The 15,747-nt window shown below is 35.5% G+C and overlaps 1 protein-coding gene across 1 annotated transcript; it reads right to left on the bottom strand.

The window, feature by feature from the left end:
* Window positions 1-12,808: 12,808 nt before the first annotated feature.
* On the bottom strand, window positions 12,809-14,368 carry LOC138893221 (uncharacterized). Its single transcript, XM_070176999.1, has 4 exons — window positions 14,186-14,368; window positions 13,483-13,939; window positions 13,228-13,341; window positions 12,809-13,101 (listed from the first exon to the last, which is right to left on the bottom strand). The coding sequence occupies exons 1-4, from the start codon at window positions 14,366-14,368 to the stop codon at window positions 12,809-12,811; spliced, it is 1,047 nt and encodes a 348-aa protein (XP_070033100.1).
* Window positions 14,369-15,747: the final 1,379 nt, after the last annotated feature.

The following is a 15,747-nucleotide window of genomic DNA, read 5'->3' on the forward strand; positions in this document are numbered from 1 at the left end:
CAGTGGAAGAGTTTCTGATACCTCATCAAATATTTTCAACACAAATAACTCATCAAATATTTTCTGTGTAAGGTATAATTTAGATATTGGAAATCCTTACCAACAGTAAGGCAAAATGGAAAAAGTCATCTTCTTTATACTTAAATTTTAAAACGAGTAAAGTGAAAATAACAGTAGTTATAATAGACTTAAAAGTATTTTTATCAAACTTTACTAGTGTATATTTTTTACACAGTTAAATACAACTACAATATCATACAACTTAAATACAAATTTTATACAAAATTTTATATAATATGTCTTTTGTATATTTTGTAACTGATTTATACATAGTAAAAATAAATTTCATACAACTAATTATACATTATACAACTTATCTACAACTTTCACACATTATTTCTACCCAGTTATATATAACTACAATATCATACCACTTAAATACAAATTTTATACAATATGTCTTTTGTATATTTTGTATCTGATTTATACATAGTAAAAATAAATTTCATACAATTAATTATATATTATACAACTTATCTACAACTTTCACACATTATTTTTATCCAGTTATATATAACTACAATATCATACCACTTAAATACAAATTTTATACAAATTTTATACAATATGTCTTTTGTATATTTTGTATCTGATTTATACATGGTAAAAATAAATTTCATACAACTAATTATATATTATACAACTTATCTACAACTTTCATACATTATTTCTACCCAGTTATATATAACTACAATATCATACAATTTAAATACAAGTTTTATACAATATTGTTCAACTTTCATACAATATTTAAATAAAAAAAATATAAACAACAGAATATAATTTTTCTACAATTTTACTACAACTTTACTACAATTTCGTAAGTATAATGTATGTTGTGTCTTCTTCTTCTTCTTCGAGTTTCAATATGAAATTCAGCCAAAATCAAGTCTAATCTTCACCAAAACACCCTCAAAATTGAGATATAAACTCCAAACAATATTCTCAATTGTTTGCAACAATACCTAATCCAAATAAATAATAATTTTTGAAAATTCAAATTCGAATTCAAAGCTTCAAAGCTTTTTAATGGCTGTCAAAGGTGGAATTGGTGCTCTCTTTTCCTTTGCTTTACATTACTGGAATTAGGAATGGAGAGATTGAGAGAGACGTAGAAAGAAGTCTCAATTGTTTGTAACAACACCCAATTCAAACAAATAATATTTTTTGAAAATCCAAATTCAAATTCAAAGCTTCAAAGCTTTTTAATGGTTGTCAATGGTGGAATTGCCGCTCTCTTTTTCTTTGTTCTACATTACTGAAATTAGGGATTGAGAGATAGAGAGAGACGTAGAGAGAGAGAGAGAGAGCGCAGGAGAGAGAGAGAGAGAGAGAGAGAGAGAGAGAGAGAGAGAGAGAGAGAGACGGAGAGAGAGCGCGCAAGAGGGAGAGATAATAAGGATGTGAAATAATTGATTCCTAATATAAAGGGATACTCATTTAATTCCTAAAGTGTATACAATTGGTAAATTTGTATATAGGATGTAATTAAATTGAAACTTGAGTGGGGAGGGTAATAAAATTTCAAATAGTGTATAGGAATGTAAAAATTCCTTTACAAAACTAACTGCCACAAAAATAGTTTTATATAGTAAAGTAAGTAATCTCTTTGAGCATATGTGGACACAAAATGCGGGAAGCTAAAGTTAGATAGTTCTGACATGTGAATAGGAGAGATTCCGAAGCATCAGTGAGCATGTGTGAGAGGTTGTTGGCATGATGGAGTATTTAGCCTCTAGCCCCAAACATAAAAAGTAGTAACATTAGTGATTAGTTGTGTAATAGTTGTATTTATTTTTCTATGGCTATTTTTGTAATACTGCTTAGCCTTCTTAGTTAGTATGTTAGTTGGTCTCTTGGGTATTGGGCACCCGGATAGATGTGGCCCATTGTATAAATATGTAGTAATGGATCTAGAAAGATCCATCAGATATTTTTGCCCTCATTTCCGTTACATACAGAGAAGGAAAATGTTGTCTTCACATGGCTTGAAACCCTAATGTGAATTTACCTAAATTCCTCCACTCAACATGTTTTCATGGTATCAGAGCGGGTGTTTCTGACTTCTCTAATCGATCCTCAATGTCCGATCTTACCTCGCATTCATGTAATCAACGTATGAAGGTTTTCTGGTCATCGCGTTTTTTTAAGATTCGAGTTTTCCTTCGAATTTTGGTTTGATTCTTCATTTCTAGCCAATTTTCACCGGTGTATAGACTTTCTTCTTAACATTTGGGTCAATTTTCCGACGTGTGTTCTTTAATTGGTTTCAATCTGGGTGGTGAAGAAATTAGGTTTTTTTTTTTTGCTCAAGTTTGTGGGTGACAAGTTCCGATTTTGAAGGTCGTTCTTCTCCGGTAGCGAAGAAGGCTGGTAATCTCATTCCTTTTTTCTTAAAAGTTTTTGATTACAACATTGTATAATTTCACTAGTTAGGTATTAGACGAACAGTGTAATGGAAACTCCTAAGACTGAGAACTTTTCTTCTGATCCCTCTAGTCCTTTGTTTGTTCACTCCTCTGATATTCCCGGAATTTCTTTAGTTCCTGCTCCTTTTTGGGAAGTGGATTTGTGGGTTGGAAGATGAAGATGATTATTGCCTTCGTAGATGATACATGCACCAGACCAACTACTAGTGGACCTCAACAGAAAATATGGGACAGATGCAATAATATGGTGATTTCCTAGTTAACCAGTTCCCTTTCTCCTGAAATAGCAGAGAGTGTGCAATATTATGACACTGCTCAAAGTATTTAGACTCAGCTCCAAACTAGGTATGGGACTGCAAATAGGGAAAAGATTTTTGAACTCAAGCGTGAACTAGCCTATACATCTCAAGGTGCTTTAGACATAGCTTCATATTTTAATAAACTAAAGAAACTATGGGATGAACTAGGGGTAATCTGCACCAATATGAACTAGGGGTAATCTGCACCAATCATGCACAAAGGTGTGTTTGTGCTGCTAAACCTGGTATTCAACAGGGGGATGAGGAGAACAAGCTTTTCCAATTCCTAATGGGTTTAAATGAGGTGTATGTGGGTGTTAGGAGCAATTTGCTTATGATGCAGCCCTCTCCAACTCTTGATAGTGCTTATAACATCTTACTTAATGATAAAAAATAAAGACAAGTCCCATCTAATTCCCAGTTCAACCCTGACTCAATGTCCTTTAATGTGAACACTAATGCAAAAATGGTTTCTTATCCTGGTGTTGGTCCTGTCCCAGCCTTCAATCATAGTACTCATCTTCCCAGGCAGTATCCTCAAAGGATAAATTTTGAACAGAAGTCTGGACATTTAATTGATAAATGCTTCAAACTTCATGGGTTTCCTCAAAATTCTAAGGTGTTCAAGGGTAAAAGAGTATTGCACATAGTGCTCCTGGTTCTGAGCATGGTAACCCTGAGTTCAACAATTCTGATTCTGCTCATAACTTTAATGAGGGTCCAACTTCTATTACCCCAGCTATTGAAACTCAAAATTCAGCCATTCCAGGTTGACCAAGCAACAGTATGCATAATTAATCAGTCTACTGCAACATTCCAACATAGGAGAATCCACCAGCTCTTCATCCAACCTTATGTGCTCTGCAAATTTTGCTGGTACTATGTTGACTGAGAGTCCTGTTTCTAATTCTAAACTTTGCATGCTCACCTATATTAATTCTATCTCCTTATAATGACCCGACTTATCATTTTAAGAATTAAAGCCCCGTTCAATGACTTAAGGTCCTGGTCAACTTTATAATATGTATTATGACCCGCAGGTGTGGTCGAGTTTAATTTTCGGAAGATTTAGAATTTAATTGAAAGAGAAATTCTCATTTTGAAGCTTAAATGGAAAGAGTTGACCAAAGAGTTGACTTTTGAGCAAACGACCTCAAAATAGAATTTTGATGATGTCAATAGCTTTGTATGGTGATTTTAGACTTAGGCTCATGTTCGGATTTGGATTTGGAAGTCCGTAGGACAATTCGACGCATTTTGGCGAAAGTTGGAAAATAGACGATTTTCAAAAAGTTTGATCGAAGGTTGAATTTTTGATAATTGGGTCGGAATCCAATTCTGGAAATTGGAATAGGTCCATTATGTTACTTATGACTTGTTTGCAAAATTTGAGGTCAATCGGACTTGATTCGGTAGGTTTCGGCATCGAATGTTGAAGTTGGAAATTTCATAATAGACTAAGTTTCAAGTGAGTTCGTACAAGACCTAACTTCAAACGAGCATACCTCTCTTTCTATAAAGGGTTATATAGTGTATTACCTATCAAACGAAAGGCCTATGTGTCTAGTTTCCAACGCTTCAAACTGTTTGTCATTCGGACATTTCTATAAGAAGTTATGACCAAATTACCAAAGGCTGGAAAAATGCAATTCTGCGACCAATTATGCGATCGCAAAATAGTTATGTGATCGTAAAACTGCTTCTGCGACCGCAAACTGGTCGCAGAATGGACCAGAAGAGCCCAGTTCTGGGCACCGATTTTGCGATCAGTTTCTCGGCCCGCATACCCATTCTGCGGTCTATTATGCGGCCGCAGACCTGCTTTCGGAGGGTTAATTTTTTTATTTTCATAACCCGACCCTATTTTGATAAATAGGCTTTGGGGCTTATTTGGGGGTATTTTTCTGAGGGTTTTAGAGAGAAGTAAGAGCATTTTAGAGAGAGAAGGATGGAACCTAACATTCTAATCATCCAATCTTCAAGAATCAAGGAAGCTAATCACAAGATCTTCATCAAAGAGGTAAGATTCAACCCCTAGTCTTCAATTTCGAGTTTGGGATAAAAGATTGGTGATTGGGAGTATGATTCTTGGGTGTAAGAGTATTATGTATATATGATTGTACCATTAAGATTTGTAGGAAGATTGTTGAGATCAAATAAGTAAAGATTGGGTTGTGGAATGAAAGAAATCTTGTAGAAGAACCTTGTAACCAAATTTGCACATCTAGTGTTTGATAAAATGCTCAAATGAGCTAAAACCATGAAAATCTTCCTAATTATGGTTCACTTTTGTTATGCTTCTAAATAGATTGAAGTTGCTAGAATTTTCGGAACCTCGTAGTAATGTAAGGAAGGCTCAAGAAAGATTGGAGCCGTCTGGAGGTCAATTCAAGCAAGAAGGCGATTTTGGAATATCGGTCTAACTTCAAAAAGGTAAGTGTCTTGCTTAACCTCGAGTGGGGGAATTTTTCCTTAGGAATTGAGTCTCATGTGCAAATTGTGTAATTGAAAATCATGTACGCGAGGTGACGAGTACGTACTTGGTTTATATGTGCGAATTTCATTGATTAAAAATCCTTAGATGCCCTTATGTATTAAATTAAAAATTATTGGCACTTATTAAATCCTCTATTTGTCATGTCTAGATCCTTGTTTGTTGAAATTGTTTCTATATGATGATTTGGTGTGATTTTCACCTTGAATTTATGTGAAATATATTTTTGTTAAGATTTTGTACACATTATGGTCGAGCCATGGGCTCCTTATTGTGGAAAATGATGTATTGTTTTTTTTTTTGTGGCAAGTTGTGATATGTGAGCACTTGATGTGCAGTTGTTGAAATCATATTTACTTTGAAACTACGGAATGGTATTTCGGGAGATTCCCCTGCACATTTACTTTGGGACTACTGAACGGTATTCCGGGAGATTCCCTTGCACATTTACTTTGGGACTACGAAACGGTATTCCGGGAGATTCCCCTGCACATTTACTTTGGGACTACGGAACGGTATTCCGGGAGATTCCCCCCTCCCCCCTCCCATCTTTCATATTTACTTTTGGGACTACGAGGCGGTACTTCGGGAGTGCCCTTTTATTGATATTTTCTATGGATGCACTTGCCTTTGGTTATTTTATTTTTTTCCCCGTAATTTGTAAATTTTTGTATTTTTCGTGATGTATTATTTGACTTAATATTAAGTGTTTTGTATTTCTTGATGTATTGTGTTGACCTTGACTTTTTCGTACAATACTTTGAGGATTTATATTTTCCGGTTGTACTTGTTTTTGATGATTGAGTTGTTTTAAATAAAAGAAACTTTTCTAGTATATTTAATTTAATAAATTCTATATCCAAATCAGTAGTTTAGCTGATGCTTTATTTTAATGGAAATGTCATTTTTCCTCACTCAAACGATTTCTAAAATAAACTTATCTTTTTGTTGATTTCTTACTTGATTTAAAGATTTTTAACCTTACTTTATTGAAAATAAATTGATCGTGCGGATCTTATATACATTGATATTTTGGTACGTGAGTTGTCCGTGCAGTTATGAAAATAATATGGGCATGAGGTACCAGAGAAAAATATGATAATTTTATTATTGACACGTGAGTTGTCAGTGTGATGTTGATAGAAATATGGGCAGGAGGTGCCGTGGAAAATATGAAATTGGGCTGAGACCCGTAATTTTTATGATTGTGAAATGAGGTGACACATGGTGACTTTTACTGAAAAATATATTTATTAAAAAGAATTATATTTGAAAGATAATTATTCAAAAGAAGTATATTCAAAAGATATTTAGCTTAAAGAATAATATGTGAAGGATTTATATTTGAAGGACTTGACTTGTTGATTGTACTTGTGTTCCTTATTCGCCTGAGTAATAATTATGATATTCTTATTGCCTTGTTGTTATATCACTGGTTGAGTTTGTTGTTATCATTGCTAGTTGTTTTCCAGTACTATTGTATATTGCTATATTGTACAGGTTATTTGACTAGTGAGTGTCTTGACTGTACCTCGTCTCTACTCCACTGAGGTTAGTCTTGATACTTACTGGGTACCGACCGTGGTGTACTCATACTACACTTCTGCACATTTTTGTGCAGAGCCAGGTATTGGAGGTATCGGACCTGGACAGAGTTATGCAAAGATTCAAGGTAGAGCTGCTTGGTCGTCGCAGTCCCTTGGAGTCTATTCATTTTATTGTACTATTAATTTTTAATCAAACAGTATTGAGTATTCGATCATTGAGATCATTTCATGTATTATATTAGAGTTCGTGACTCAGTACTACCAGTCTTGGGAGGTTGTTATAATTATTTTCGTTGTTGGTTTCGTTTATAATAATAAAAAATGACTTCGAAATGTAATGAAAATCGGCTTACCTAGTCTTAGAGACTAGGTGACATCACGACGCTTGTGGTGGGATTTTGGGTCGTGACACTCCTGGATAATAGATTCATGGGCAACTGATCATATGACCTCTAACAAAGATTTACTTACTAATATTGCCCCCTTGACAGTACCCTATCTTGTCACACTTCCTAATGGATACAAAGTAAAAGTAACTTCAACAAGATCCTTTACTTTGACTACTTCTATCACACTACACAATGTTTTATTCATCCCTTCCGTTCAACACAACTTAATTTCTGTTCATAAATTGATCTTACAGCTGCACTGTATAGTTCTGTTCACTTTTACTTCTTGTCTGTTGCATATGCTATATGCCCCTTCTCTGAAGATGCCTCTGGAACTTGGTAAGGAGGAAGCTGGCCTATACAAGCTTACTTGGAAAAGACCAGCATGCTTAGTTCCATTTTCTTCTAATTCTGTTTCTATTTCATGCAATAATATCTCTTCCTGTAATTCTAGCATTGATTCTAGTAATGTTTCTCCATATAATTCTGGCAGTACTGTTGCTACTAATAAAATATTGCCATGTGATGATGTTGCTATGAATGGTTTGGATTACATTTGGCATCAAAGATTAGCACATATTCCTTTTACTGCTATGAAAAATATAAATGTCTTATCAACTTCTTTGCCACCTAGGCAATCCTTTCCTTGTTTTATTTGTCCTATGGCTAGACAAACTAGACTTCCTTTTCCTGACAGTACTATTAGTACCACTAGACCATTTCAATTGATACATGGGGGCCTTATCATACACCCACATCTTCTGTATCTAAGTATTTTCTTACAATTGTTGATGACTTTTCTAGAGCTACTTGGACTCACTTATTGGGATCCAAGAGTAATGCTTTCTCCTTAATCAAAGCCTTCTTAGCCATGGTTCACACCCAATTTAAGGTGTCAGTACAAACCATTAGAAGTGATAATATTTTGGAATTGGGGTCTAGTCAAGCTAATTTTTCCTTCTTTGATAAACTTGGGATAATTCACCAAACAACTTGTCCTCACACACCTCAACAAAATGGCGTGGTTAAAAGAAAATATAGAACTCTCCTAGAAACATGTAGGGCTCTATTGTTTCAGTCCAAACTTCCTGTCAGTTTTTGTGGGGATTGCTTGCTAACTGCTACTTATTTGATCAACAGAATTCCATCTAGAGTTCTTCAGAATAGGTCTCCATATGAAGTTCTATATGGGAAGTCACCTAACTATTCCCATTTGAGGGTCCTTGGTTGTTTAGCTTATTCAACTGTGCCAATTCCTCACAGGGACAAGCTACAACCCATGGCTATTCCTTGTGTTTTCTTAGGCTATCCTTTTGCCAATAAGGGTTACAAATTTTATAATCTACATACCAAGAAATATACATACCAAGAAATGCTTTGTATCTAGGGATGTCATTTTCCATGAACATTGTTTTCCTTTTGCTACTTCTCCTCCCTCTTTTGAACCTCCACCTTTTACTGTCACACTTCCTCCTCTCAATGATGTTACTTTCACTTCTTCTCCTCCTCACACTTCTATTGTTTATCCTACTTCTCCTGCTCCTCCATCTCTTTCCAATCATTCTCCTTCTTCTTCTAGTTTTTCTTCTACTGTTCATCTTATTTCTCCTGTACCTAGTCTTTCTCCTCCGGCTCATAATACTTCTCATGTACCTTTTAATCCTGATATCCCTTCTCCTCCCATTTCTTACTTTTCTCCTCCTATTAGAAAATCTTCCATACAACATAATGCTCCATCTTACCTCCAAGATTATGTATGTAAATTGCCTTCTTTCTCTGCAGCCCATTCCTCTTCCCAACCTTTAGAGTCTGAACCTACTAGTTACTCACATGCTGCCTTAGTCCCAGCTTGGCAGGATGCCATGAGGAAGGAGTTTGAAGGCTTGGATTCCAATCAGACTTGGGATATTGTCCCTCTTCCTGCTGGCAAAAAGCTTATAGGTTACAAATGGGTGTACAAAATCAAGTATAGGGTTGATGGTAGTGTTGAGAGATACAAAGCTAGACTTGTCATAAGGGGTGACACTCAAGTTGAAGGGGTTGACTTTACAGAACCTTTTCCCCTGTAGTTAAAATGTCTACTGTCAAATGTTTAATAGTTATAGCTGTTAAGAAACATTGGCCTCTTTTTGAACTTAATGTTAACAATGCTTTTCTTCATGGGGATCTTGATGAGGAGGTTTATATGAAATTACCCAGGGGTTGTCCATCTCTTCTCCTTCTACTTCTGTTCCTCTTGTTTGTAAGCTGAAGAAATCCCTTTATAGTCTTAGACAGGCTTCTAGGCAATGGTATGCCAAGCTTTCCCATGCTTTATATTCTAGGGGTTACTCTCATTCCCTTAATGACTACTCTTTGTTTGTCAAAGGCAGTCCTGGACATATGATTTTTCTGGTAGTGTATGTTGATGACATCATTCTAACTGGGGATGACAGTGTTAAAGTCACTTCTTTGAAGCAGTTCTTGGACTCTCAGTTCAAAATCAAAGATCTGGGGTCTTTGCATTACTTCCTAGGTATTGAAGTGTGTTCTGTTTCTGGTGGGGTTATTCTCAATCAAAATAAATTTACTTCAGATCTTCTTCAGCAGTTTGCCTGCACTGCAGTCACTCATGTGGTTTGTCCCTTGAATTTGAACACCAAATTATATGTTGATTCTAGTGATTTACTGCCTGCTCCTGAGTCTTATAGAAGTCTAGTAAGCAAATTGCTATTCCTTACTCACACCAGACCTGATATTTGTTTTGTTGTTCAGCATTTAAGTCAGTTTCTGAAGTTTTCAAGGGTCCCTCACATAACTGCTGCTTTACATGTATTGATATATCTCAAAGGTACTATGGATCTGGGTTTGTTTTATTCAGATTCCAATGATTTCTCTATTACTGCTTTCTCAGATAGTGACTAGGCAGCTTGCCCTAACACCAGGAGGTCTGTCACTGGTTTTTGCATTTTTCTGGGGGGCAGTCTAGTTAGTTGGAAGTCCAAGAAACAGCCCATTATTTCTCTTTCTTCAGCTGTAGCTGAGTACAGGGCTTTGAGCAAAGTGGTTGCTGAGTTAACTTGGTTTTCTAGATTGTTGAATGATTTTGTTGTGCATGTTATGCTTTCCTTTTCTATTTTTTGTGACAATCAAACAACCCTCCATATAGCTAAGAATCTAGTTTTCCATGAACGGATGAAGCACATTGAAGTTGACTGCCACTTCATACGGACAAAGCCGAGTGATGGTTTGATACACTTGTCTCATGTCACTACCTCCAACCAGCTGGCTGATCTGCTCACTAAGCCTCTGCCAGGCACTCTTCCTCATCATTTGCTCTCCAAGTTGCAGGTGGTATCCCCCTCCAACTTGGGGGGGGGGGAGGATGTTGGCATGATGGAGTATTTAGCCTCTAGCCCCAAACATAAAAAGTAGTAACATTAGTGGTTAGCTGTGTAATAGTTGTATTTATTTTTCTCTGGCTATTTTTGTAATACTTAGTATGTTAGTTGGTCTCTTGGATATTGGGCACCCGGATAGATGTGGCACATTGTATAAATATGTAGTAATGGATCTAGAAATATCCATCAGATATTTTTGCCCTCATTTTCGTTACATATAGAGAAGGAAAATGTTGTCTTCACATGGCTTGAAACCCTAACGTGAATTTACCTAAATTCCTCCACTCAACATGTTTTCAGAGGTTGGCCGTGGAGGGCCTAAGGAGAGGTAAAGGTAGGCCGAAGAAGTATTGGGGTGAGGTGATTAGGCAAGATATGGCGATGCTCCAACTTACCGAGGACATGACCATTAATAGGAAAGCGTGGAGGTTGACAATTAGGGTAGAAGTTTAGGTGGCCAAGTGGTTTCTTGTTCTTACGAGTAGCATTAGTACATACTCTTATATCTCTTTTTAGTCTTAGGTTTCTATTATTGCCTATTGTTGCTTTCATTTTGGTAATCTTACTATCTTGCTGTTATCGATGCTTCTTTTCCATGGCTCCTCACTGTTGTTTCTAGCTGTTTTTTTTTATGCTTATATTTCGCTGAGCTGAGGGTCTATTGAAAATAACCTTTCTATCTCCACGAGGTGGGAGTTAGGTCTACGTACATACTACCCTCTCCAGATCCTAATATGTGAGATTACACTTAGTTTGTTGTTGTTGTTGTTGTTGTTGTTGTTGTAAGGCGAGATTTTTAAGATCCAATTTATGTACAAAAATAAAACCAAATGGTGTAATTTTACCTCTATAGAGCGTTGTCAAAAAGGTAAAGAATAAAGAAAAAGACAAATGATGTAAAATTACTACTATTCAAAAACCCTTAGCAGCAGTAACTTCCGTTAGAGACATGGACCGGGTTGGGTTTGGGGGGGGGGGGGGGGGGGGGAGTCTCATATGTCTGTAGAGAAATTGCAGAAATTTTATTTAAGTGGGCGTTTGGACATAAGAATTGTAAAATTCCAAAATAGGGGAAAATAATTTTCAAGTGAAAATGGTATTTGAAATTTAGAGTTGTGTTTGGATATGAATATAATTTTGGGTTATTTTTGAAGTTTTGTGAGTGAAAATTTTGAAAAATAGTTTTTTTGGAGTTTTTCAAATTTTTAAAATGCATTTTCAAATGAAAATTGGAAATTTTATGAACAAACGCTGATTTCGAAAAAAGTGATTTTTTTTTTAGAAAAAAGAGAAAAATTTCTTATGTCCAAACGGTAGTCGCTTAAACAAATAGCGGCAAGAAGTTACGCCCTATACGTCGTAGGAAGAAACTTGCGACCTAGTTTAAAATATTTTTTGTTTTGCTTTTTTCTTTTCTTTTTCAGAAATTGCATAATATTTTATTAACTCAGGTGACTTAAATTGTCCTTAAAACGCTTTCTCTTTATTCCATTTGATGAGAGTAAAATCACACTTAAGTTGGAATAAAATAATAAGTCATACTTTAAGATATTTATATTTCCTATAAAATATGCAAGTCGCCTATATATTTACATGAATTTTACTAATCTACTACTATATGATTGTAGTAGGCTATATAACTTGTCTCTCTCTTTTTTTTCTTTTCTAAGTTTTCAAAAGTAACTTTAGCCACACATTAGATATACGAACATTTTTTGTGCACTCTTTTTATCTGTCTAGTTTATAAAAAAAATACTTTTTTATTTAAAATAATTTAATTTAGAACTTCTTATTTTACTATTAATGATATGTTATTATAACACCAAACATATCGTAACATGTTAAAGTCAAAATTATTTTTTGTAACATTGTGAATATTACCATTGATCAACCAAATGATTACACATATTGAACACTTTACATCATTATCACCTCCCCAAAGGTACTGTGAATGTTCAATCTCAGCGCTAGTCTATACATCAGTGATATTCATCAAGAATTCCCTATATTTATTTGCCTTCTTTGACTTATGAATATTACTTAATCTAACTAATGTTTCCTTCTTTATCTGTTCTACGGCATCTGCACTATTTACACTAACTCCTTTAAAGATCTTCCGATTTCTTGCCTTTCACGTATGATAGAAGACAACTCCCATTGTTGCTGCAACCACTTCTTTCTTTAACTGTTTTCATTTCTTCTTTTTAATGTTATTCATTGTGCTCGCTATGTCTCCTTCTTGCAGTTGTACACCTAGCCATCGTAGCATCACTAGCACGAACATTCTTTATCCAATTGCATTCTACAAATAAATGCTGACTGGTTTCCGTTATTTGTTCATCACATAAACAACACTCCATGTTGTCTACTTGAATCTGCAACTTCACCAACCTTTCCTTTGTTAGAAGTCTCCTTTGAGCTCCAAGCCACATAAAAAACCTGTGTTTTGGCTGTGCTCCACTACTCCATATCAAATCTGCTATATGCGGTCTTTGCATTACCCCTAGTAATGCAATATAACTCTTAGTTATTGAGTAACCATCACCCCTTCTCAAGTTATACACTCCTTGTTCATATCACCTATACACGTCCTCCTTTAAAGAGTTAATCTTCTTCCAATACCAACTACAATCAGTTGGTGTCTTATGAGTCCAAATGTTAGTATCAGTTTTCATATACATTCCATGCATCCACTTCACCAATAGAGCTTCTTTATTGCTAAGCAGTTGCCATAGTAATTTCCCTACAGAGACCACATTCCATAGTTTACTTCCTTTAACATTCAGCCTACCAAATTTCTTAGAAAAATATACTCTTTCTCATGCCACTAAGGCCTGATTTCTCCTGTCTTCAGTACTCCCCCAAAGGTAGTCCCTACATATACTGGCAACTTCTTTTACCACTGCATGAGGTAGAATGAATACAGAGCTCCAGAAGTTGTAGATGGAGAACAACACAGAATTAATCACCTGCAATCTACCTGCATATGACAATTGCTTAGAGAATCCAATTTTTATCCTACTAGTTATTTTGTCTACCAGCTGACAACAATCCAATTTATTCCATTTCTTAGATGACAAGGGAAGTCCAAGATATCTAATTGGGGAGGAGCCTTGAGTGAAACCCAATTTTGCTAACAACTGCTTCTTGGTCAAGTCATCCACCCAAGCAATGAAGATATTGGATTTATCCTGGTTAGAAATTAATCGTGATGCCTCACTAAAGTAATTTAAAGCTTCTACCACCCTAGTCATTGATGCCAAATTACCTTTGCAGAAGATCATAAGATTATTTGCAAAGATCAAGTGAGTTAGCTTTAGCTGTTTGCACATGGGATGAAGCTGAAAATATGGGAGTTCACTCATAGTTGAAAGAACTTTAGACAGATATTCCATAACTAACATAAATAGTAGAGAAGATATAGGATCTCTCTGCCTTAGTCCCCTTCTCCCTTTAAAATATCCATGTCCTTCACCATTTACTTATATGGAAAATTTGGTAGTTGTTACACATACCATGATCCAGTGAATGAATCTCTATGGAAAATCAAAGCCAACCAGAGATTCTTCAAGAAACCCTCATTCCACCATATCATATGCCTTCTTGAGATCAATTTTTATAAGGCACCTTGCAGATGTCTTCCTATCATAATGCCTCAAAAGATCATGGCAAATAAGCACATTATGTATCATAGATCTTCCTTGAACAAATGCAGCTTGATTGTCAGCTACAATGTGGCTTATGGCCTGCTTCAATCTGTTGCATATCATCTTAGATATGCACTTATACAAGACATTACAACAATAAATAGGTCTATACTAGCTAGCATAATCAGGCATATCCACCTTAGGAATCGGTGCAATGTTAGTTGTATTCAATTGTTTCAAGAGCTGACTATTCTCAAAGAACTCCAGAACTGCTTCTGTGATGTCTGCTCCTACAATATCCCAGGCTGATCTGTAGAATCCACTCCCATAGTCATCATATCCAGGACTCTTATTTTTGTCTATTTGAAACATTGCTTCTTTAACTTCTTTCCTCAGATAAGGTCTGATCAACTTAACCTGTTGTTCTAATGATAACACTGGCCCTCTTTTCAAAAAACTGTTGAAAGCTCTAACTCTTGCATTCATAGTTTGTCCCAATAACTTCTCATAGTACTCAACAAACACCTGAACTATGTCATCTGGATCACTTGCCAATTTCTTTGTTCATCCTTTATCTGTGTTGTAGCTAATTTCATTCTCCTATGTTTGATCAACACGAAAATATCTTGTATTATCATCTCCTAACCTTATCCAATTAGCTTTGCTCTTATGTTGTAAGTATATTGCTACCATATATGAAATCTTTCTAAATTGCTGATACACTTCTCTTTCCTTCTGCTGCATACCCTTATCTAATGGATTTGCTTGCAACTTCTCCTGTATTTTTCTTAATTCCTCCCTGCTATCATCTGCTTCATTTATTAGGTTCTTGAAGTACTTAAAATTTAGTTGCTTCAGACCTTTCTTTAGTAACTTCAATCTCTTAACAACTCTCAATATTTTGCACCATTCAATCTGCACTTCCCACCTAGTTTTGATAGTAGCATCAAACAAAGGATGATGATCCCATACATTACAGTATTGAAATACTTTCTTTCTTCTCACCTTAATTCCTTCTAAAGTTAGTTGCACTGGGCAGTGATCGCTTATTCCTTCAGGTAAGAACTTTGTTTTGCAGGCTGGCATTATGTCCAGCCATTTATCTTTGATGAAAGCCCAATCTATCTTGGAAAATATTCTCTGTTCAGAGTGTTTATCATTCCATGTATATCTATTGCCTTGGTGAGAAGTTCAATCCAACCACAATAGTCCACACAATTTCTGAATTCCATTACTTCTGCCCAAGTGACTGTGTTACCTCCTATTCTATCCTCCTCTATCAATACTGCATTAAAGTCACCTAATATCAGCCAAGGTTTTGAACAACCTTCATGTTGTTGCATGATGCTATCCCATAATTCCCTTCTTTCTTCTCTAGTATTGAAGGCATACACCACAGTAAGAAGAAATGTCAGTTGTAGTAGAATATAACTCACTTCACATGTCACACTCTGTGCATTAATACTTATAGGGACTACATCATAGTAATCCTACCTCCATGT

Source organism: Nicotiana tomentosiformis, chromosome 5 (assembly GCF_000390325.3).
Source record: "Nicotiana tomentosiformis chromosome 5, ASM39032v3, whole genome shotgun sequence".
In the NCBI taxonomy this organism is placed as follows: Eukaryota; Viridiplantae; Streptophyta; class Magnoliopsida; order Solanales; family Solanaceae; genus Nicotiana; species Nicotiana tomentosiformis.